Source organism: Gopherus evgoodei, chromosome 2 (genome assembly GCF_007399415.2).
Source record: "Gopherus evgoodei ecotype Sinaloan lineage chromosome 2, rGopEvg1_v1.p, whole genome shotgun sequence".
NCBI classification, from domain to species: domain Eukaryota; kingdom Metazoa; phylum Chordata; order Testudines; family Testudinidae; genus Gopherus; species Gopherus evgoodei.
This window is the reverse complement of record NC_044323.1, coordinates 257,992,946-258,019,021: the sequence shown is the minus strand read 5'-3', so window position 1 is coordinate 258,019,021 and position 26,076 is coordinate 257,992,946. Positions and strand designations below refer to the sequence as shown.

General features: G+C 40.7%; 1 protein-coding gene across 5 annotated transcripts in view; it reads right to left on the bottom strand.

The window, feature by feature from the left end:
- Positions 1-26,076, bottom strand: part of VPS13B (vacuolar protein sorting 13 homolog B) — a 928,813-nt gene that overhangs the window by 87,172 nt on the left and 815,565 nt on the right. For all 5 annotated transcript variants that reach the window (XM_030553556.1, XM_030553553.1, XM_030553555.1 and 2 more), the window contains 2 exons: positions 10,707-10,903; positions 1,252-1,433 (listed from right to left, as the gene is read on the bottom strand). In XM_030553556.1, coding sequence (XP_030409416.1) covers positions 1,252-1,433; positions 10,707-10,903 — 379 coding nt within the window. The remainder of the gene's footprint in view (positions 1-1,251; positions 1,434-10,706; positions 10,904-26,076) is intronic.

Genomic DNA, 26,076 nt, shown 5'->3' with positions numbered 1-26,076 from the left:
CACTCAAAAACTTAAACCAAAACATAATCCTGAAACTTCGAAATTGAGAGATATACAAGGTTTTCATGTGCTTCATTAAAGTCTTGATCCTGGTCCAGATTCAGCAAAGCACCTAACACTTGTCTAATATTAAGCATGTGAGTAGACATGTTGAATTTGTTATGATTCATGTCACCAGGACTATTCACATGCTCAAAATTAGCATATGCTTAAATATTTTGTTGCACTGGAACCAAAATGCTCAGCCATTTGCACATTCAAGCCCTATTATCTTTAAAAAATTTTCAAAAATGTAACTGATTCAGTAAGTTTTGTACTCTATTTGTACAGCACCTAGCACAAAAGACCCCAATACTGACTGGGACTTTTAGGTGCAGTAAAGATAACAGCATCAGCATAAACTCAATTGCTGCTGAAAAATGAAACAGCTGTGTTTGATTTTAATCTGATTGTTGCTTTTTCCATTATGTGCAATTCCACAGCTCCAGCAACTGGAATTGGAGTATAATAGCACCAAAAGTTTAAGTACTGTACAGGGCTAGCTGGTGTACAATTAATTTTCTAGATTTTACTAGCATTAATGTTAGTAAAATTTGATAATGGATATATTTTAATTTTGCAGAAAAACCAAGAACTACAAATAAAAAAAGCAGTTCCTTTAAAAGGTATCTTAGATATTTGTTCATGTTCCAAGGAAAGCATTGCTGGCATTTGAAATCAGACAATCTAAAGATCTCTTGGAAGGTATTTGCCTTTAATGCACTGATAAGAGAGCCCTGAACAAAAACAGATTAATCTTTCTAAAAATGATCATAATTGGAACAACAATTATATTTGCAGTTCCTTTATCAAGGCATCCATACTGAAGAGGTTGCAAAATTGTCAAATATTTCAACAATAATGTAAATATGTTGGAAAGTTTAAAAGTTGAATTGGTTCTATAAATTGGCTCGAGAGTGAACTGGCACCTGCTATCACTAGCTCAGAAAACTGAACTGCTTCTACATACAATCACTCAATCCCAAGGGACAAAGTGAAGCTGATCAGTCAGTCACACGGCTTTTGGAATATACTCTATCAATCGACAGAGAACAGAAGTTGTGAGTTTGCACTGAAGTGATTACCAATGGCCTTTCCTAGTAGTGATTTTTCATAGTTTGCTGCCTGAATAAGAAACTGGGACTATAGAAGGCAAAATGATAGTAAATCATAATTAAATGTTTTCATTATTATGAGTTAAGAGGTACGAACCTGTGCCCAGCTGATCAAGATGATGGCAGAGATGGAGTTCCAAATGAGCAAAATGGACTGAAACGCCAAGTGAAGGCACAAACCAAGGGGTAAAACAGGAGTCAACTCTGGTACAGGCTGCTAATGCTGTAGGAGTCACAAGCTGATCACACGCACTTTGTGAGCCAGATTCACTTTCAGAGCTGTGGAAAATATATAATGAAGGAGTAGCTCAGCAAGTCCAGGTCTTTATCACTTTATAACAGGATTTGAGCATTTGCTATGCTATTTTTCTGACATAGCCAAAACAACCATTTTATTTTATGTTTAACTGTTAATACTGGCACAAAGGAGGGACAAGGAAGAGCTCTGTGTAAGCTCAAAAGCTTGTCTCTCCTCACCAACAGAAGTTGGTTCAACAAAAGATACTACCTCACTCCCCTCGCCTCTCTAGTATCCTGGGACTGACATGGCTAAAACAACACTGCATACAATACTGGCATACAATTTGTTTTTAAACTGAAGTTGGTAGACAATATTTCAATCAAAGAACTTTGTTATTACAGTAGAGTGTATTCAATGTACTTACTGAAATATGTGAACAAAAAATGAAGAAATTAAACTTTTACAAATTAATGAAAAATGGCAGTTATGTTTTAATGCTTGTTAAAATGTAGTGGTCAACTGTGTTGACACTGCACAGGCCATAAGAAAGATTTGAAAACTCACTTTACCGAGACAAAAAAGGATTTTTTAAAAGAAAGTACTCCATAATTTATATACTGTAGCTATCTTTTCCACATTTGAATCCCTCCCTGCAAGCCTCTTATTGTCCTCTGCCACTGTATAGTCAGAATTTTAGAAAAATGTCTTAGACAAACCTGTTATAAGCTCAGCATGCAGTCGTATAAAATTTATTATGAAACAGTAACTGAATAATTTAAAAATGCCACCACAGTTGAATTTTCTCTTGCTAATGACAACTCCTGACACTATGAATATTTCCAAGACTTATCCTGAAGTTCTCTTGAGAACAGCTAAAACTACCTCGCAAGCCTATAAGTTGCTAAGACATCACAGCAGTACAAATAAACTTTCTAATTTAAGCCAAATCAATCATTAATGCTCCTCACTCCCACTACCTTAGCTATTTTGCAATTTTAGAGTTCTGAGGTTAAAAATCCCAGGTTTTGTTTGAGACCAATAAACTCCAAGTTTTTATCCACAGTTAAATACTGGTTTTGTGTTCAATTGTAACCAAATATTACATATATTATGCGAGCCTAAATTCAGTAAATAACAAAGACGTATAAAATTTGGAGCAGATCTGGATTAAAAATTCCAAAAATGTAACCAATATGCTTTGTACATTGAGGGAAAATTTTCAGCCCTTCAATTTATCTTCAATTTCCACATGTGAATCTGCAAAATTATGCATAAATATATGTGCACCCATAATTTTCATGCACAAACACTTTAATTTCCTAATGTTTATGCCACACACCTAATTTGATCATCATGTGTTATAATAAATAACTAGCATGATATTTATCTTCAAAGAGCTTAGAGTACATTTTGGGCTTGTGGACATGATGAGTTTTTGCGATTCATGAAAATGTTAGACTAACAAGTGCTATATATGTTTAACAATAAACAATTCAAGATGTGTTCATTATCAAAGGAAAAAGACAAGATGTAATGTACAGAGATAGTGAAGGAGGAGAGAGAAATATCTGCCACTGGATTTATAGAGAGACAAGGTGGCTGAGGTAATATCTTTTATTGGACCAACTTCTGTTGGTGAGAGAGACAAGCTTTCGAGCTACACAGAGATCTGCCTCAGGTCTGGAAGCCCAGCTCTGTGTAACTCGAACGCTAGTCTCTCTCACCTACAGAAGTTGGTCCAATAAAAGATATTACCTCAGCCACTTTGTCTTTCTAATATCCTGGGCCTAACACAGCTACAACATCACTGCATACTAGATTTATAGTTGATTTCTAATGCTTCCTTTTCCCTCTTTCACTTGTCCCCTGTTACTTTGAAAATGGCCAAAGTCATAGGCCATCCATCATTGCCACTTCCATTGCCTATGTTTATAACTCTCTCTGCAGTACGGCTGATCTCTGCCAATTGGTATCTCTGGAAATAAATAATTCTTCGAGATGGCTTGGGTTAATGGTTAGGGAATTGGACTGGGAGATCTATGTTCTAATCTTGGTTCTACACTCTGCCTCTATTTCCACATATGTAAGACAGAAACAATTATGCTTTACTCTCCTCTGTAAAGTATTTGCAGATATACAGATGAAAAACATTATGCAATAACTAATTATAAGAACTAGATAATACTTAGTACTGCCAGGAGTGCAGGGGACTGGAATAGTTGACCTTTCAATATCCCTTCCAGTCCTACGATTCTGTGATTATTATAGTAGTCTCAAGGAGGGATGGGCAACGCTTAAAAAAATAACCAATTCCGATAACCCGCTGAAATGTAAATGGTTATCTGGATCATTGAGTGCTTTTCAGTTTGCAAAACCGGTTAGTAATCTCAGAAGAACTGGCAATACTGTAAGAGCAGCCTTTCCCATGATATTTCAGCGCTTCCTGTTCTGTCCAGAGACAGAGACACAAAAAAATGAAAAAGAGAAGTAGAGGAAAGAAAGGTTAATCTAACTTTTTAGAACCTTAACAAAGATTTAATTTTCATTTTTTTCTTTGAGTCAGCTTTGAATTTATCCAAATTGATTCATTTATCCCTGTTCATAATAACCTCCCAGAAATGAACTCTCCAAAGTAATTATTCATTGTCATAAAAAACAGAGCAAAGCAGTATGAAGCCGTTAAGAGCATCTCAAATTTTCTTTAAACTCAAACATTTTTCTTTTCAGAAACCATTGTACCAGTGACTCTCAGTTCTTCTTTCCTCATTTAATATTACAAGGATATTTTCATAAAAACCGAACTCCTTGTTTCTTCAGACTTAATATAATCGCTTCTTACAAATTTTTATTTACAGAGTCCTAGTGTGCTAGGGCCTTTATTTCCCACCTCTAATCATAATAATGATTGTGGGGCAGCATGATATGGTTGATGCAGGAGGACATGTGTCAGAAGCTTCACTTCTAGAAAGTAATTTAAGGCATTTATCCATACTTTACTGTGATTGCCTTGCTCTACAAACAATATACCAGGTGGGTATAATAGCTGGGCACTCAAAACATCAGGCACTCAAAAAGATCTTTAAAGACTCTAAACTACTTTCATTTATTCACGTGGAGAAACTTTAGTTGAAAAAGGACCACCATATCACTTGTTCCTGAACCAACTGCTGAGATCAACTCCAAGAGAAACTTGAAATAGCAAGCCCCCCACTTACAAAATGCTTGATGCAATTATGTCCAGTAATCTAGAGTTAAATAGCAAGCTTGAGTAGAACTATGTTTTTTCTGCAACAAAATGAGCATAAAACTGTTGCACATTAGTGAAGCTGAGTATCTTTCCCGGTAGGAAGGAAGGGGAGAAACAGGAGAACAGAGGTAACATAGAACATAAGAACGAGCATACTGTGTCAGACCAAAGGTCCATCTAGCCCAGTATCCTGTCTTCCCACAAAGGCCAATGCCAAGTGCTTCAGAGGGAATGAACAAAACAGGTAATCATCAAGTGATCTGTTCCATCGCCCATTCCCAGTTTCTGGCAAACAGAGGCTAGGGACACCATCCCTGCCCATCCTGGCTAATAGCCATTGCTGGACCTATTCTCCATGAATTTAGTTAGGATTTTTTTTTTTTAACACTGTTAGTGTCTTGGCCTTCACAACACAGAGGTTAATTTTAAGCTCCTGAAGAGGACCTCATGCTATTGTGAGAAAATCAGTGTCCCCTGAAAATCATTTGAGGCAAAAGAAAATTAGGATTCTTTGTTTATTTCTCTCACATCTGAAGAGTTTCTGGGGTTCTTCATTTTCATAGCTGTTTGGCCACGGCTGGGGAAATGATACTATTATGAGTGAGAGAGTCCATTGTTCTTATTCCCAGAAACCACTTCCAGGGTCACTACTTCCCATATTGGTATTCAAAATAACAAGTACAATAAAGGAGTCAGCATTAAACAAATATCAATATTTGCTAACAGTTACTTCAGTGGCATCTGGGATACCACAATATCATCCCATTCAGAAAAGAACTGCAGTATTTCAGATACTATTTTGTGGTAAAGCCATCAGTAAATATCTATTTTTAAAAGGAGACCACAGTTCTTAGAACTAATTTAGAGCTTTTCCTATTCAAATTACTTGATATACTGTGATTGGAATCTGATTCTTTGTCTGAGCAGACTTTAGATTGACCTTCAACATTGCTTTAGTCTTAAAGTGTAAGCAATGAGAATTCGAGCCCCGAATTTTCTATCTTTCATTCTACTGCCCATTATATGTCACATGCAGTCTGGTAATAAAACAGAATTATTTGATAGTCCAGAAACACTCCTTCTGTTGAGTCCTGTTGAAGTAAAAGTAGGTGTTTTAACTTTGCAGAAGTACATTAAATAAGCCCCTGATTGTGATAACAAACAATTGTGATTCACAAACATATGAGAGTGGGCAAGATTCTCTGGCTTGCTCCAGAGGCACAAAGGTAGCAGAGTGTCTGCAAGTTCCCCACTAGTAATAAAAAACAGAGTTAGCTTATACAGCTCCAAGTATGGTATTGTATATTGAGGTGTGATTGTACTGGAAAACAGAGCAATAGAAACAGAGAAAATATAAGTACAAACAAAATTGAATCTAATATCGTAGAATGATTTCCAAAGATTCACATGAAGTGTCAGAGTTTATAAAATGGGCATCTTCTACAATACAGATAAGATATACTCAAAAATTATAATTTCACATCTTACAAACCCAGAAATGCTCTGGCTAAATGTATGATGACTGGGAACAATGACTAATCCTGACCTGCACTATTCCTACTAGTCCAACAGTGGAATTCTTTAAAGCAAAACTGCCATTTGTGACAAATTGTGACAAGGAAAAATATCCACCTGGAGAAGAAAGAAACCACTTAACTCGTGGTTAGAACACAGGTCTCTAGAGGTCTAAGTCCACTATATCAAACTACTTTGAATCTAACCCAGAACAATCAACTAGAAACACAATTGTGTTTTCCCATATGAATTTTTTAAAAAGTAGATGTCAAAGGCATATTGCAATTTGTTTGCACTTGTTTTATGATATCTTAGATATGAAGATGTTTCTGCTAAGGCATTTTTAAGGGAATACTGACAAATTACAAATCATAATTATAGAAATGCTGTTATTCAGTACATAAAATATATACAACAGCCTTTAAAGCATTTACTATGATAACCAGTATGAATAGAAATTGATGGAGCCTCCCTGCCCCTCAAGTCTTTTTCTACTTAGGCCTCGTACAATACATTGAAGTCTCTGTAATGAGAGCTTTCCATCCCTGCCCCATGAAACCTTTAGCTACAAAGGCAATTTATTCTCATGTAAGAACATAATTCTGCTCCTATACATTCTTTTAGGACTGCTCATGAGCTGCAATTGCCAATTATCCCGTATTACGTGGTGGTGTTTCTGTTGTGGACTATCCACTAAAGCAGAGGTGGGCAAACTATGGCCCACAGGCCACATCCAGACCGCAGGACCCTCCTGCCTGGCCCCCAAGCTCCTGGCCCGGGAGGCTAGCCCTGGCCCCGCCACCACTGTTCCCCCTTCCCTGCAGCCTCAGCTCGCAGGGGGCAGTCAGGGGACAGGGTGAAGGGGTGGTTGGATGGGGCCGGGGTCCCAAGGAGCCATCAGGAATGAGAAGAGGAGTTGGATGGGGCGGCAGGGGTCTGGGGGTGGTCACGGGACAGGGAGCAGGGGTGTGTGGATGGGGCAGGGATCCCGGGGGGGGGCCGTCAGGAAACAGGGGAGGTTGGATGGGGCAGGAGTCCTGGGGGGGGGGAGCTGATAGGAGGTGGGGGCCGGGCTACAACCCCCTTCCCTAACCAGCCCTCCATACAATTTACGAAACCCAAGGCGGCCCTCAGGCCAAAAAGTTTGCCCACTCCTGTATTACTTTAAAGACCACTACAATTATTTCATACAGGACTTCAAATTGGATTTGAACAAGGAATGGCCTTATGAGTGAAATAAGAGTTCTTTATAAATTAAGCCACTCAGGCCCTAGATTATCCATTTCCGTATTAATAATCACTCCCTAATCAATTTTGCAAATAGTGAGTATGCCATGGATTTTGGACATCATCATCTTTGGATAGCATAATAGCCATCACAGCCGACGTTACCACAGCCTGTCATCTAATACTCAGCATGTAAGCTGAATCCATCTCTTCCCACAAAATCTGCAGTTTTCTTGTCACCAAACATGATGAGACACACGTTTCACCCTTTATTTCCATTTTAGGAATCAATAATAAAGTACTTAAAACACAAGGGATTAGCCCTTTAGTACTAGTTATTACCATATCAGAGGGGTCACAACAAAAACCTGTAGGTTTTTTTGGGTGTTTTTTGGTTTGTTTTTAAAGAAAGTTATTGGTAGTGTGGGAGTCTGATCCAAAATATAAAAATCAAATACAGAAAATATACTCCAGCCAAGTTAAGGACTTTATAGGAGTAATTCCTTTTTGTAGGACAATTCTATATTAGATGTTTTAAAAATTAATCAACTAATTAAACACGTGTTATTACATCACTTAAAATATCAAATGCTATGTAAATACGAAGTAATAATACTAAACATATCTGCACAAAAATATGATTGGTACTTATATCTATTTTTCTTTTTTAATTATGGAGTTGAGAGTGGAGTGATACAGGTATCTAGGTGTAGGTTCTCTCATTTTCACCCCATCAGTCCTGATTGGGATGGCCAATGAAGCAGTTCAAGATACTATTTGGTCTAAATGGAGATCTTAAAGAGTATCCACCATCAGGCATTCATTTTGTCTCTCTTTACTCTCCCTATTACTTTGTCCCTGCTTCCTCATAAGAGCTAGAAATGAATCTAAGTAACACTATAATTTGCACTGGTTTACACTTCTTTCTGGCCCCTTTAGAGACTCAAACATGCTCCTGAATCTAGATCTCCTGGTGTGAGCTAATATCTAAAAAAGGCTTTTTTTGCTTTTCCTATGCTCACAAAATTGTGGAAAGCAGATGGAGGAGTAGACTGAAAATAATCATTGTAGATTAAAAGTTTCATGTCACTGTACCACTAATTTTTCTACAGACATATTTATTTAATACAGCGGTTCTTGACATTTTCCATATTATGATCCCATGTTATAACAGAAAAACTTGCCCCAATCTAGCTACAACGAAAGGGAAAGTGGTCATGACTCCACGTTGGACCTATGACCACCCACACAGGTGCTGCAACCAGCGGTTGAAAACCACAGATTAATATATTTTGCATGTGTGAATTTGTATTCTGCTATGAAATGTTTCTTATGCTCATCACCATTTTCTGGGTTAAACTGGTTTACTCTATTAGATTTTAAAGTTATTTGCATTTCCTTTAAACACTAGTGTTGTTCCTAGTGGTCGTTGCTTACAAAACTTTTTAATAGAACTCTGTGAAATATTAGATACAATGATAAATCCCATTTGAGTAGAAAACAATAGCTGTGACAGCAATGTCAAATGCTTTGATGAAAAAAATCTACTGAATTTCACTAGCTTTATTTCCAATTCCCACAGAGTTCACATTTCTATGGTGCTAAGTTGACCACAAAGGTAATTTTGCAAAGGTCCCACATTCAGAGGAATTAACCTTGTCTAAAACACTTAACTTCTCAATGATGAAAATGCATTCCTTCACAATTAACATCAAGAAATCATTTCCAACCTGATATTATTAATGGAAACCAGATGTTTAATTTTTTATTGATTTTGTTCCTGACTCCCCTTGAATTCTATGGGTTCTCCCTCTCTCTCACACACACGGCAGTAACAACCAACAATGGTTGTAGTAGGCAATCTCCCAATCCATCCAGTATAATTTACTAAAAGGACAAGAAGGAGAGCAGTTTGACATCACTTGCATTGTTATTTCTGAATATCAGATACAATAGTGCACCCCGATAGTTTTTTCAAACTCTGTCAGGTAATCAAAAAACTCATCAACAAAATCCAAACTTTGACTCTCAGTGCACTTCTTTCACAGTTAACCATTTACGAAGCTTCCAGATGTGAAGAAATGAAAACATTTATCTTCTGAAGTGTTTCTGAAATCTCCTGATGGTAAATTTCCATTTGCTAGCATAGTAAGAACACAATGTGATTGATACATAATGACCATAAAGCATCACAAAGATTATAATTAACATTATGGAGATATGCACTCACAACTGAATTGTGCCTTTCAGGTTCTGGCTCACACAGGGCTGGATTAAGGCAGAGGCTTTAGAGGCTGCAGCCCAGGGCCCAGGCTCAAGGGGGAATCCGCAAAAATAAATCACAGGCAGCGATCAACTCTGGGCCGCTAAAAGTCTCATGGCGGAGCGGGGCGCTCAGGCAGGCTGCCTGCATGCTGTGGCCCCACGCTGCTCCTGGAAGCGCTAGCTGCTAGCACATCTCTGCGGCCCCTGGCAGGGAGGTGGCTCCACACACTGCCCCTGCCCCCAGCACTGTCCTTGTAGCTCCCATTGGTGTATTCCCGGCCAATGGGAGCTACAGGGGTGGTGCTTGCAGGTGTGGGCAGTACATGGAGTCACGCTGTCCCCCCTCCTTCCAGGGGCTGCAGAGATGTGCTAACAGCCAGCCGCTTCCTGGAGCATATTGGTGTCATGGCATGCTGCAGCCAAGAGCTGCCTGCGGTAAGCGCCTGCCAGCCAGAACCTGCACTTCGCACTCCCTCCTCTACCTCAGCCCCCTGCCCCAGATCAGAATCCCCCTCTTGCAGCCGCACCCCCTCCTGCACCCAATCCCCTGCCCCAACCACCTCCTTGTATATAGGGGCCCCACAAAATCTAAAAGCCCCAGGCCCACAGGAGAGTTAATCCGTCCCTGGGCTCACACCGAGGGCAGTGCAAAGATGCACAACTCTGGTGGTAGCTACCAGGTGCACAGGGGAAGCATGTCTCCTACTACACCACTCAATGAGTTGTGACACATCATCCCTTCTTTAACGAGTCAGTTTTGCTGCCTGGTGCAGGTGGGTGGGGATTGGCCATGGTCTGATGATCTCTTTCCCCTTTTTAATAATCTTTGTGTTCAGAGTCTCCATAGATTGCAAGGTTGACAGTTAACTTATGAATCTGCAGGGAGAGAAGAAGGTTTCTTTCCACACTCCATGGACTTGTGTGAGGGTCAATCACAATCTGAAGATCAGTTAGGAGCAATTACTACTAGCATAAGTGAAATGACATCAGTTTCACTAAGTTTCTTGAACTAGTTCTCTCCAGGGAATTGTATACCTTTCCCTTGTTTAAAGATTACCTTTGGTCATCAGCTCCATTCTGATTGCTGTTCAGGACAATCCTCCAGAGGTCTGAGGCTACAAGCTCCTTCTGATCATTCACAAGGTTGATACTGGGCAGCTGCAGCTCACAAACTTTGCTTTCTGATAGACTGAATTCCCGGAATGCAATGAATGATTTCTGGAGCTCATCCCAGTACTCCAAGCTACAAGGAACCTGTGACATTAAAGAAATCTCAGTTACTCTGTACTTCTATACAAGTACACAAAACAGGTATCTACAGTACACTTTATAATGATAAAATTAAACTAAAATAATTGCCAAATGACCAAGAGAATTTTAAAATCTTATTATGTACCCTATTCTACCTCCATATAGTTAAGCTACATTATTCTTAGACCTTTCTATGAAGATGTTACTTAAAACATCCTCCTATGTATTGGGAAAAGAAATAGTTATTTACACTGCATGACAAAGAAAATACAAAAAATCCCATATTCACATTAGGTAGTCAAAAGATCCATTGGATGTGACTATAATATAGAGTACTCTACTCCTCCATCAGTCTATTTGTATACATCTGTTGTCTCTTGTCTTATGCTTATATTGTAAGCTCCATGGGTCAGGGCCAACTTTTTGTTCTGTGTTTGTATAGTGACTAGGACACTGGGGTCCTTGTTCATAATTAGAGTGCTACGGCAATACAAATGATTAATAATAATCCCCACAAAACTCTGCTTAATTGTATTTGAATTAGTGTCTTTAAAACATTTAATATAGTGTTAAAATATGCACATTAAATTAGTGAAGCTATAAAGGGGAAAGTAGTTTGAGCATCTGCTACAAATCACTAGAAAATTGTATATTTTTAAAAAAAATCCTGATCCAACTCTGAAAGTACTTTAAAAAAAAGAACAGCTTCTCTTATGGAATGTACTAACTGTCCAGATATCTGTGTGGTTACAAAGAAAGTCATATCGTGGACTTGATTCAGCAAGTTACTTAAACATATACCTAATTTTAAGTATATGATTAGACCAATCATTGTGAATGGAACTACTCAGATGCTTAATGTTAGGCATGTGGTTAAATACCTTGTTGAATTGGGGAGAATGTCATCAAAAAAAATTCTCAAGTATGTAGAAAACAAATGTGTAATCTAGAAAGCAAGAGATTCTGAAAACAGAAGAAACTATCTCACATCTACTTTTAATTGATAACAAGAAAGTAACTGAGAATATGAGAGGGGTTAAACTTAAAATAAATCTAAACCTAGTAATACATGGAATGCACAGTGAAGGCACCCAAACAACCTGAATTCCACTCTGTAATGACCCTTTGCAATAACCACACAATTACGATTAGTGTATAATTGTGTTTTTAATCCTAGATTAAATTAAAATGCTTTTAAAAGATACATTCAATTTTTTCCTTTTCTTATGGTATCATTACAGGGCCAAGTATACTTGGGCACCATAACGTGAGTACTTCTTTTAAGTTTACCCTTCACTCTGAATTCTGTGAGCTTTTAATTTTTGTTCTTGGCATAATTACAACATCTCTGAAATGTTTTTACCCCTAAATTACTGAGATATACTCAACCTTACTCCCAGTTCAATGTAGTTTTTATTTTAAAATGTCCTTTATTTTTTAAAAATAATAAAAATGTTCATATACGAACACTAAACAGGAAACCCAAAGAGAATGTTACCATGTGATATTGCTAATAATTAAAAGATATGTAGCTTACATTACTTAATTTTAACTTTTAGGGTCAGGTTCACCGGTGTGCTTTGACTGCATTGTCCCATTCTAGAGCAGTGCAAAGCAGCCTAGTTGCCAATTTCCCCCAGTGCCTGACTTTCACAACACTTTGCACACACATACAAGTTTCCCCATTTCTCTTGCCCCCTATATTCCCAGTGCTACCAACTCTTGTGATTTTATTGCGAGATTTGAATATCTGGTGCTCCTAGAATTATGTGATCACATGAGTTTCTCAGTTTTCATTTAAAATAAAAAGTCCGTAGCCCTCATGGTTGCAGAGAAAATCTTGACAACATGACCTAAATGTACCATAAAGGCTCAAATGCCAAATAAAAAGAACCCCAAATATATTATTTAAAAAAAACAACACCTCAGGATATTTAAGCCAATATGATTTTTGAACTCTTGGGGTCGACAATACTGCATTCCTTTGTGCTGGTACACACAGACACCAGCATCCCCCTTGCTCCTGTCCCCCACATTCTTCTGCATGCCACACCCACTAAGTTATTTCCTCTTGCCCTTGCTGTTGAGTAGCTCTCCTGCAACTAAGTTTTTTAAAGTGATTGTTTAGTATTAATGGTCTTTTTTGTAGGTTAATTCTTCATAACTGAAAGTTTCTTCTTTAATAGGGGCTGAAAAACAGTGTTCTTCTATAGAAAATTTCATGAAGAATTGCTCTCTTTCAAAATGACTACCATCTCCTCAATGGCAATGGCCATCTTCTCTAAAGGCAGCCAGGTTTCATTTCTATTGGGAACAACAGTAGATGGTAGCCATTTTGAAAAAGGCCTCCTTCGTTAGGAGGAGCCTGCAAATTTCACTCTGATTGAGTTGAAAGCACAAGTTAACAGCACAAAGAAATTTACAAATGATACTACAGTCTGGACACATTGTACAATGGGACCCGGAGAAGTCAGATATACAGATAGATAGAAAACAATGACACAAGACTGATTTTGCAGAAATGCAAGCTAATATACAGCATACTGGAAGGAATTTTTTTGGAAACATAGGTATTCAATAAATGGAAGAAAGCTGGAAAACAGTAACTGCAAGACATAAAAATTAGATGAGCGTGTAACAGAATACGCAATGCAATTTTAGACTGCATTAGTAGAGACTTAATATCAAAGGGTAGAAATCAAAGTCCTTTTTAGTCCCCACTGTGATCTGAAAGAGTGTACTTATTTTTCGGTCCCCATTAACAGAAACATATAGAAACTGGAGAGAATTCAGGGGAAGCCACAAAAATGACCAAAGGAATAGGGTATGTGACTAATGAGGAAAAACACATTGTATACTGATAAAAATGAGAAAAAAACAGTTTTAAAATTTGAAAAGCGACTCATTTGTATGCACAGTATTTTTCCCTAGCTGTATTTTAATATGTACCGTACATAAGAAATGTAGTTTCGACAGATATATTAGGATTCAAGATATCATTTATAGGTTATAAACTAAAAGGTCAAATATGCAGTTTATGTGATCTCCCTAAACTAACTACAGCTCATATGCTTTGGGACTGTCCCAAACTCTAAGCATATTGGGCTGAAGAATGCAAAAGACTTACTTGATTTAGAATCCTCTGTGCCTAAACATCTAGATTTATTCATTCTAGGGGGCTTATTGCTAATGCCTGATCTGGATAAATTTAAGGGATGATGGGTGCTCTGGGCAGCATTAGCTGCCAAAAACAATAATTGTGAAAGACTGAAAATAGGCTATATCCTCAAAACTGAGTCACTGGCAGTGGGAATGAGTGAATTAGATGCACTAAAAAATGCCCCATGTGTAAAATTAAATAAGGTAAATAAGGTAAATAAGGCTCTTTGTTCGTCCCTCCCTCTTGGTAAGAGCCTTACAAACACCACAGCTACAAGGCTAGCCACTAGACTCCACTATTAAACAACACACACATACAAGAACCCACCATTCTTTATCTAGCACCTCTGCTGACAAAAGTTTCCTTTTTTTCCTAGTTATCAAAAAGGTCTATGGCTGTGATCATGCTCATCATCAAAACAGAAAAAGAACACCGAGTTTAGCTTGTATCTCCCAATCTCACTTGTTACCTGGAGTGCAAAGGTATTATTTAAGCACCCATAGAATCAGACTGAACTCAGAATCCTTAAACTCAACTTTGCAATATGGCTGCTATATATTTTAGTACACGAATACCTTACATAGAAGAGGCAGCAGCCTCCCTCCATGTAGGAATACTGCAGTGCAGAGAAATACATGCACTGAAAGTTTCCTTCTCTCTTTTGGTGACCTTTGAGAAAGAGTTAAAGAAGGGAACAGCTGGGTTACAGACTAATGTGTTCATGTATTGCCCCCAGAGATGCAATTATGGCCTTTTATTTATGTACTGTTTCATTTTTTTTGTTTGAAAGAAGGCTTCTAAAGATTAAATGTTCACTTCTTGAAGTACTATCCCTCACATGGTGGTACTTCCCCTTGGAGATGAAGTCACTCTTGTTCCAGAAACAACTACTGTACAACAAAATGCACACAGAAGACAGGAAGCATGTGTGTGTGTTTTATTATCTCCTAACAGGGCCACCTAAGTGAAAGAGAGGTGGAATATAAAACAATCTTGTACTTTGTGTTAGACGCCAACCCATGCTGCGATTTTAACCCAAGCTTCCTGCATGAATAACTGATTGCTCCATAATACGGCTATCCTGGTATTAGGATATTTTTCTGTTCTACAGCCAAATGCCTTGAAAATACAACTCTCCCTTTAGGTGAACTGAAAAAGTAACAGAAGAAAAATAAAAACTCTTGTCCACATTACTATAGGAAGAAAATTCTTGGCAATGTTACCCAGCAATCTGTATTTTTAACTTTATGGTTAACAGTGATTTGCATCAAAATTGCAAAAGTAATGTTAGTTGAAAAGTGTATTACAGGGAAGGTGAATTCAAAAGAAAACTAAGTATAAACAGATATAAAAAATTAAACGTGCCTATGTACATTGCTAATAAATAATTTAAACTGACCTCTAGAATAACTCTACAATTTCAGAACATTTCAATACACACCTGCCCGACCAGCTTCCTATGCAACTGAGGCCATGTCTACATCTAAAATTTTGCAGCGCTGGTTGTTACAGCTGTATTAGTACAGCTGTATAGGGCCAGCGCTGCAGAGTGGCCACACTTACAGCAACCAGCGCTGCAAGTGGTGTTAGATGTGGCCACACTGCAGCGCTGTTGGGCGGCTTCAAGGGGGGTTCCGGGAACGAGAGAGCAAACCGGGGAAGGAGACCAGCTTCGCCGCGGTTTGCTCTCGCGTTCCCGGAGCACCCTGCAAACCGCAGGGAAGGAGACCTGCTTGCTCGGGGTTCCGGGAACGAGAGAGCAAACCGGGAAAGGAGACCAGCTTCGCCGCGGTTTGCTCTCGCGTTCCCGGAGCCACCCTGCAAACCGCAGGGAAGGAGACCTGCTTGCTCGGGGTTCCGGGAACGAGAGAGCAAACCGGGAAAGGAGACCAGCTTCGCCGCGGTTTGCTCTCGCATTCCCGGAGCCACCCTGCAAACCTCAGGGAAGGAGACCTGCTTGCTCGGGGTTCCGGGAACGAGAGAGCAAACCGGGAAAGGAGACCAGCTTCGCCGCGGTTTGCTCTCGCGTTCCCGGAGCCACCCTGCAAACCGCAGGGAAGGAGACCTGCTTGCTCGGGGTTCCGGGAACGAGAGAGCAAACCGCGGCGAAGCTGGTCTCCTTCCCCGGCTTGCTCTCTCGTTCCCGGAACCCCGAGCAAGCAGGTCTCCTTCCCTGCGGTTTGCTGGGTGGCTCCGGGAAAGCGAGAGCAAACCGCGGCGAAGCTGGTCTCGTTCCCCGGTTTGCTCTCTAGTTCCCGGAACCCCGAGCAAGCAGGTAAGGAGAACCGCTTGCTCGGCGGTTCGGGGAACGAGAGAGCAAACCGGGGAAGGAGACAAGCTTCGCCGCGGTTTGCTCTCGCGTTCCCCGAACCCCCCTGCAAACCGCAGGGAAGGAGACCTGCTTGCTCGGGGTTCCGGGAACGAGAGAGCAAACCGGGAAAGGAGACCAGCTTCGCCGCGGTTTGCTCTCGCGTTCCCGGAGCCACCCTGCAAACCGCAGGGAAGGAGACCTGCTTGCTCGGGGTTCCGGGAACGAGAGAGCAAACCGCGGCGAAGCTGGTCTCCTTTCCCGGTTTGCTCTCTCGTTCCCCGAACCGCCGAGCAAGCGGTTCTCCTTCCCTGCGGTTTGCAGGGTGGCTCCGGGAACGAGAGAGCAAACCGCGGCAAAGCTGCTCTCCTTTCCCGGTTTGCTCTCTCGTTCCCCGAACCGCCGAGCAAGCGGTTCTCCTTACCTGCTTGCTCGGGGTTCCGGGAACGAGAGAGCAAACCGGGAAAGGAGATCAGCTTGATTACCAGAGGCTTCCTCCTTCCACGGAGGTCAAGAAAAGCGCTGGTAAGTGTTTACATTGGATTACCAGCGCTGGATCACCAGCGCTGGATCCTCTACACCCGAGACAAAACGGGAGTACGGCCAGCGCTGCAAACAGGGAGTTGCAGCGCTGGTGATGCCCTGCAGATGTGTACACCTTCAAAGTTGCAGCGCTGTAACTCCCTCACCAGCGCTGCAACTTTCTGATGTAGGCCATGTCTACATCTAAAATTTTGCAGCGCTGGTTGTTACAGCTGTATTAGTACAGCTGTATAGGGCCAGCGCTGCAGAGTGGCCACACTTACAGCAACCAGCGCTGCAAGTGGTGTTAGATGTGGCCACACTGCAGCGCTGTTGGGCGGCTTCAAGGGGGGTTCCGGGAACGAGAGAGCAAACCGGGGAAGGAGACCAGCTTCGCCGCGGTTTGCTCTCGCGTTCCCGGAGCCACCCTGCAAACCGCAGGGAAGGAGACCTGCTTGCTCGGGGTTCCGGGAACGAGAGAGCAAACCGGGAAAGGAGACCAGCTTCGCCGCGGTTTGCTCTCGCGTTCCCGGAGCCACCCTGCAAACCGCAGGGAAGGAGACTTGCTTGCTCGGGGTTCCGGGAACGAGAGAGCAAACCGGGAAAGGAGACCAGCTTCGCCGCGGTTTGCTCTCGCGTTCCCGGAGCCACCCTGCAAACCGCAGGGAAGGAGACCTGCTTGCTCGGGGTTCCGGGAACGAGAGAGCAAACCGGGAAAGGAGACCAGCTTCGCCGCGGTTTGCTCTCGCGTTCCCGGAGCCACCCTGCAAACCGCAGGGAAGGAGACTTGCTTGCTCGGGGTTCCGGGAACGAGAGAGCAAACCGGGAAAGGAGACCAGCTTCGCCGCGGTTTGCTCTCGCGTTCCCGGAGCCACCCTGCAAACCGCAGGGAAGGAGACCTGCTTGCTCGGGGTTCCGGGAACGAGAGAGCAAACCGCGGCGAAGCTGGTCTCCTTCCCCGGCTTGCTCTCTCGTTCCCGGAACCCGAGCAAGCAGGTCTCCTTCCCTGCGGTTTGCTGGGTGGCTCCGGGAACGCGAGAGCAAACCGCGGCGAAGCTGGTCTCCTTCCCCGGTTTGCTCTCTAGTTCCCGGAACCCCGAGCAAGCAGGTAAGGAGAACCGCTTGCTCGGCGGTTCGGGGAACGAGAGAGCAAACCGGGAAAGGAGACCAGCTTCGCCGCGGTTTGCTCTCGCGTTCCCGGCGCCACCCTGCAAACCGCAGGGAAGGAGACCTGCTTGCTCGGGGTTCCGGGAACGAGAGAGCAAACCGCGGCGAAGCTGGTCTCCTTTCCCGGTTTGCTCTCTCGTTCCCCGAACCGCCGAGCAAGCGGTTCTCCTTCCCTGCGGTTTGCAGGGTGGCTCCGGGAACGAGAGAGCAAACCGCGGCAAAGCTGCTCTCCTTTCCCGGTTTGCTCTCTCGTTCCCCGAACCGCCGAGCAAGCGGTTCTCCTTACCTGCTTGCTCGGGGTTCCGGGAACAAGAGAGCAAACCGGGAAAGGAGATCAGCTTGATTACCAGAGGCTTCCTCCTTCCACGGAGGTCAAGAAAAGCGCTGGTAAGTGTTTACATTGGATTACCAGCGCTGGATCACCAGCGCTGGATCCTCTACACCCGAGACAAAACGGGAGTACGGCCAGCGCTGCAAACAGGGAGTTGCAGCGCTGGTGATGCCCTGCAGATGTGTACACCTTCAAAGTTGCAGCGCTGTAACTCCCTCACCAGCGCTGCAACTTTCTGATGTAGACAAGCCCGTAGACAAGCCCTAAGTGTTGTGAACTCATCGTACAGAGCAAGTTGCCTTCTAGGAGTTGGATAACATTTCTTACCTCCTTCTCAAGGCACTAAGATTATATCTCATCACTGTGGAAAATAACCTCTTCTGGCATATCTATGTTCTGGAAATTCACTCCATTAGACTTTTGATGTGGATCCAAATAAAAAATGGAAGTGATTCAAAGTCAGATACAGCATAACAATGTTTCAGTTTTTATATAATCCAATAAATTATAGCTGCACAAAGGAAATTATGTTATGCCTTTTTCAAACTTCGTCTTCATCTTTGTTATTCACACTATTTTTGCTATTCACACTATTTTGCTATATCCTTAGACTTTGGGCACTGAAAATTCTTCCTCAACAGCACCTGCTCAGTGCTTAACAGTGATAAGCAGATACTGCAATTGGAAAAACTTTAAGAAACTATACATTACCTTTTCTTCACAGAGAGCTTTTGGATCCTGATTTGAATTGGGTTTAATAATGCCTGTCTGAAAGTCACAGTTATTTAGTTCAATTGTAAATATGCCTCTGTGTGTGTGTTTTAATTTCAGGTTTTTCATCTGTAAAATGAGGATAATAATATTTACTCAGCTTTCCAAAGGACTTGGAAATCTTTGGGTAAAAGGGGAATATACTTTTTTTTAAAAATAAAGAATAGCATCTCAAACCTTCTATCTATGTTAAATCAAATATATTTATGGTAGTCTGCCACTGCTATTAGTTATGTGGTATTTATTCTACTTACACTTAAATCAGTACTGCAGAATATAAAATAAACACCTATCAATTATAATGCAGAGATATCAAAGAAAAATTTCTTTTCTGAAAAAAAAACCTGTTTTAAAAAAAATACCTAAATGCCTTTTAGCTGAGTTTGAAAAAAAGCTTCTATACATCTTCAACTAATAGAAGCCATAAAAAACCCTTTGTAATATTGGAACCAGTTGAGAAACCACAAGTATTCAAATGCAGGAAATCATGATTTTATAACATTTTAATGTGATCTACTCTTGGGAAACAAAGTTAACCAAGCCCTATTTCTGTACAGGAAATATTCCACTGTACAGTTGTAATACATTGTGGTGAGGGGCACAGCTGCAAATTTTTCACCTGTAATGCCCCACTGGTATTGTGGCTTACTGCATTGCATCAAGATTGCCTTCCTGTCCGGAAAGCCCTCTAAGTACAAACAAGACTCTAAGCCCAGGTTTTATTTTCCCTTGGTATCAGAATATGGTAATTTAAGAGCCCTGAGAAATACTTTTTAACCTTTTAGAAGAAATATGTAGCATTCTCTTATTAAGGCCTATGTTTTGTGTTTTTTAAAAAAACATGTGACCAACTTATCTTATCAATTTATCAAGCTACCAAGTTCAGAGCAAATGCAGGTGTGCATGATAGAAAGCAATCTGTCACAGACTGAGTTTTTTCTCATTAAAGAGAAATTAATCTAAACATACAAAATAGCTTTTGTTAAAACAGAGACAGCAGAGCAGTACCAAGCTGTATGTGAAAGAACTTCAGAAGGATCTTTAAAAAAAGAAAGAAAGATATATACATCTCTTAAGTAGAGAAACAGTTTCATATGTCATTCATCTTTACATTGAGTACACGTGGAGTCACTTACACTTCCTACTGAAAAAGTAGCAAGAAACGGTACAATGCTGTAGAATTTATTTGGATTCTTTGTGTCTAGTTTCTCTATTGAACCTTGCAAATCCTCAGAAACAAGTTATCAAAAAAAGCTCTTGGTATATGACCTCATCTACCCATTACAGTGTTTTTCAAATAGTTCTATTTTTTCTGATAGAGTAAAAATAGTCCACATTTATATAGTGATTTTCATCTTGAAGGATCCAAAGCACTTCACAAATAATATGTATATAGCACCACTGAAATGCAGTCACCTCTGGGATTGCAGCCAGCAGCTTACTAGTGCATAGTATATATTGCACAATAGTGGACTGATGAGATATTTGGCCCAGGATACATGAACAAACCCGTATTCTAACAAAAAGTGGCACAGGGACTTCAGCATCCAGTTGTAGTAGAGAGAACATCATTTTCTAAAGTTTCATAAATCAGAGATATGAAGTCTGAAAAGGACAGAACTCAACCAGAGTATAAATCTGTCATTAAAATACTCCAATGGTTTTGTCAGTCTTCTGGCATCAGGCAGAGTCTTCACTGGCTCAAGGGATAAAAGTGTGAGGCACTGGTAAATTATGCACAATGACCATTAACATTCCCAAGAAGTTACGCCTAACTCCATGCACAGTTTATTGAAAATGTACCCCTAAAGGATACAGTCTCCCTTCTTGATATACAGAAAGTTTTGCATATAACATGCAGAACACACAACAAAAAATTTTAATAACTGACAAATACATTAACAGGATAGTAAAGTACCTCAAAGCAAGATAATTCACAAATGTTTAAATCTACAATACCTAAAAAAAAATTGGCTGTTTCTTCATCTGCCTCAGACTCATTGTGCAACTGTAGTCAATAACTTTTTCTGCCTCTGTTTCCCCTCCATGAAGCAGAATGAAGATAATACTCAATATCTATCTCAGTCTTAAAATTAGTTTTAAATAATTAAGTCCTAATGTTCAGAAATAGGTTTGCAAAATTGTACATGTCATTATGCCTGTGCTCACCAATGACCAGTTAGATCATTTGAAGTCTAATTAGTTACTGGTACATGCAAGTCTCCAATCCTTGGCAATACTACAATTATACACACAAATTATGCGCGTTCATTTTTGCACATGTACATTTCTGAAAATGTGGGTCTAGGAAAGAAATTTCAGACACTAGGATTAGGGGAATTTTTGGAAGGGTGTAGTATTATAAGTCAAATATAATTTTTAGAATAAAAGACTAATCTTTCATTTTATGCTTGTTTAATCTGTCCAAATATCAGATAAATGAATAAAAAGGAAATAATATATACTAGTAACTTAATTTAAAAGGATTACTTAAAACAACAAATGACAGCTATAAAAGGCAAGATCCCTGACAATACAACAAATTTGGCTTGCTCTCTGCACTAACTAAAATAATTGGACAACATATTTTAACACACTTTAGAAAAGTCTGACCAATTAAGGCACAAGCGTTAAGTATAATTACAGACTTTAAAATATTCAAAATTTCAGTCCATGCTGTTGATAAGTGTAGATGAACTTTACAGCATCTTAACTAATAATACCACAAACCTAAATCACTAACCTGCCAAACACAAATTATTGGATTTCCAAAATACTTGCTTCTGAAATGTGAGAAATGAACCAAACATGAGTAAAATTTGTGGTTTCCCCAAAACCTCTTTTCCCAGCTCTTTCAAATGCCCAGCTCAACACTGTAGCCCCAATGGGGAATACAAAGCAAAAAGGAAACAGAGTCAGCCAAAAATGAGGTATTCTTCATTAAAGGGAAAAATGAATGCCTTTGACATTGATCATAATTCTCTTCTTGTTTGACTGTCATGTCAAATCTTTCCTGGAGTTATGACTTATAGTAGGTCTAATGCCAATCATTCTAAAGCTCATTCTTCCTTGAGCCACTGTTTAAGCAGCCACTAGGTGTTAGCAAATGTGTCTGTTTCTAAGTTAGCATAGTGTTGAAAACATCAAGCCCAAGGTTTTGTAGTTTACAAATGTTTTCTTTAAACCCTGTAGGCGATTAATGTGATGTAACAGATAATTCTCTTAAATCCTCAACTTTCCCAGATGTTGCAGACATTTATATTCTCTTAAAGGAGCTTTCTTCACCTCAGAGAATTTACAAAGGAAAGCTTCCAGAGCTGGGTTACTTACCTGGTCTTTTCCCTAATTAAATCCAAGCTAAGCCCGTGCAATCTCAAAACTATTTACTCCTCTGCTTTTTTCTGCTGTCTGTGAGATCAAGCTGAATTAACTACCACTCTCTAGACCAAGAGAGTGGGCTTTTTCACCCTGTTTACAAAGAGACTGTGTTAAGGTAAAAGGGCAAAACAAGATGCCCTAGCACACAATAGTATTGTCATCAACTCTTTTAAAACTGACTGCACTTGCATGCAATCAAAATACCAGCTGGTACTCAAGGGAAACACACATACTCAAAATTGTTTGTGCATTACAGCTTGATAGATGTTTTATTTTAACTTCATATGCAGCAATGAATAAGAGCCATAGATTATGCTCCTTTTGTCTTAGTTCCCCTATACCTTTTAACACCCTAAAATATTCTCTCAACAGAGTTCATGATTTACCTGGACTATCTCTCTGGATAGCAATTCAAGAGAAAATTGTATTAAGGTCTTTGCTGTGAAAGAGGCCTGTGTAGATCTTAAGGATCAGAATTTAGAGTACCACTTGATATAATCACAAACAGCAAAAATATAAAACAGGTTATATTTGATTATACAATCTGTTATTCAGTGGCCACTTGTGTTAACAGTTCAGTGACAATGAGTAGGCTTTTAGGAAGTACAGGGTAGTGCCAGTGATATTCTTTGCTGGAGAGATAGGATACAGAAAGGAATAGCAGAGAACAAACACCTTTGAAGAGACTCCACAAGTAAAAAGCTGTGCAAGAAATTTCTTGTTGCAATCCTGTTCACAAGCTTGTTTGTGTGTGCACGCATGCACGCACACACACACAGGCAGAATATTTTCCATGCTACACAAATAGCTTTTCTTGGTGAAAACTTGTTCCCAGTATGGATTACTGACATCATAGGTACAGGCCTAAAGAAAACAGAAAAATAAACACCTCCTTGTGTAGTCAGAACCCCTCCTTGTCCTTCTGGCTGAACATATGTTAGGTATGGGGAACTGTGCCTTTAAGAGATCATGTTAAGTAATGCAGCAGCAGTTGGAACCGAGATACTGAATGAAGCTTCTCTCTGTCAAGCACCTTTTCTCTGAGTTATTACAGAATACCACACACTACCAGAAATAAAAAGAGATTCAGAAAATAACCTGAGTGAAGAAATGGAGCAGCTAAAAGCTCCTTCACAGCTGAAACTCACTGGGAACTTGGAAGAAGATTGGAGGAACTTCAAACAGCACTTCACTCTTCATTTGCTAGCAACGGGTGTTGGTCAAAAGGAAGACATACCTTATTTTTGACAATGGGTGGTTCTGAAGCACTTGCTATGTTTAACATTTTCAGTTAATTCACACAGAACAGCCTAACTCAGTGATATCAATTAATTTTATCATGTGTTTCATGACATTTGGTGATTTTCTTAAAGCCCTAGCTCCTGGCACTGTGTGCTTAGGTAAATATGTCAACTTTCATTTGAAAAAAGAATATGCTTCTATCTCTCTTGGTTGCGGAGTAAAGATTGAAAACATGACATGAGTGCCACTTAAAGGTTCAAAACCCAACAGGTAAATAAAAAGAACATAAAATTGATCATGCTTAAAATTGTAGTTCAGAAATTTAAAGAATACTGTACCCATGTAAAAATGAAAGATATGAATGATATGTTTTAATCTGAGGTTACAAATGGTGATTTATGTGAGGCTGAAGAGCCAATCTTGCAATTCGGGGGGGGGGGGGGTGTTAAATGAGTCCCTGATAAAAAGACTGGATTGTGATTAGAATCTGGAACAAAAAAACTCAAAGAATGACTACTATAAAATTAACCCCTTCACAAAGCATGTAGAATTTCCTAAGCAACAGAAGTTACCCAATCCAGACTGAAACTTATGGAGAGTGGACCATGGTCTGACACAGCAAACATGGTTGAGAATCCAAAATACTACAAGAAGAGAGATCTGCAAATCCAAGTGACAGTGCAAGGTACCTCAGAAATTAACTGAAGATGGTTAAAAGAACGAGGAGTTCTTGTGGCACCTTAGAGACTATAATTTATTTGGGCATAAGCTTTTGTGGTCTAAAACCCACTTTATCAGATGCATGGAGTGAAAAATACAGAAAGCAGTATAAATATATTCAGCACATGAAAAGATGGGAGTTGCCTTACCAAGTCGGGGGTGTCAGTGCTAACGAGGCTAATTCAATTAAGGTGGAAGTGGTCGATTCTCAACAGTTGACAAGAAGGGGTGAATATCAAAGGAGGAAGGCCACTTCCACCTTAATTGAATTGGCCTCGTTAGCACTGACCCCCCACTTGGTAAGACAACTCCCATCTTTTCATGTGCTGAAAAGATGCTGAGAGAAGAAAAGGCACAGCCCTGGAAGTCTTTCCTCTACACCTCAGATTGCCTCCTTGTGGGCTGCCTAGCATGTTCCTGAGATACGGCTGTTATGAATACCCCAGGGGGATACCCTTACATCCCTTGTCTATTTGTTTAAATAGGTTCAGAGAAACCTTAAGGGAAGAACAGCCTCATCACAGGATTTTGTTTTGTATTAAGCTGAAATAGACTGAAATTTCAGCACAGAATTCCTGTGATGGACTCAGCTTATTTTGTTACAATTTATCTAGGATTCTTGAAAAAAATTCAAGCTGCTCCTGATCCACTGTATGCTATTTCCAGTCCTTCCCATCTGCCAGCACTAGGCCCAAAGAACAGGGGAATGTATCATGATCAGTGGAACTGGACACAGAGAGTCCAGCTCCCGGAGGGAGGAATGTGAGGTGTTAGGCTGGAAACAACTCATCTAAAACAGAGCTCAGCATTTAATAAAGTTCCACTTGTTCAACTTAGCCTGCATTCAGCTTTACTCTCTGCTAATGAAATACGGTGGCAGCACTGGAACGGTGAGTTCTCTGAAGTGTATCAGCTGGCAGGGTGAGCCATGGAACTCAGTCTGAAGCTCCTGGAGCAGTGGTTCCCAAACTTGTTCTGCTGCTTGTGCAGAGAAAGCCGCTGGTGGGCCGGGCCGGTTTGTGTACCTGCTGCATCCGCAGGTTTGGCCGATTGCATCTCCCAGTGGCTGCGGTTCGCTGCTCCGGGCCAATGGGAGCTGCTGGAAGTGGGCCCAGATACTGCAGGTACACAAACCGGCCCGGCCCACCAGGGGCTTTCCTTGCACAAGTGGCGGCGGATCAAGTTTGGGAACCACTGTCCTAGAGCCCTGGATTTTGCAGACACAAATCTAGCCCAGCAATGGACCAAGTGGAAGGAGGAGTTCCATCTGTACACAGATCTGACCATACAGGAGTACAACAGCAGGAAAATAAAACACTTATTTTGCCATATTCGGGAACCAGGCAGAGTGGTCCACTCTGCCTCGAGCCCGGTTGCACCGAGATCATACAAGGTAACTACAGAAGAGGGATAAGTGATCCAAAGGCAAAGGAGACACTTACAAGCAGAAGATACAAGACTCAGAGAACCTACGGCAGAGGTGGGCAAACTATGGCCCGCGAGCCACATTCGGCCCATGGGACTGTCCTGCCCAGCCAGGGTGGGTAGCCCTTGGCCCCTCCCCTGCTGTCCCCCCA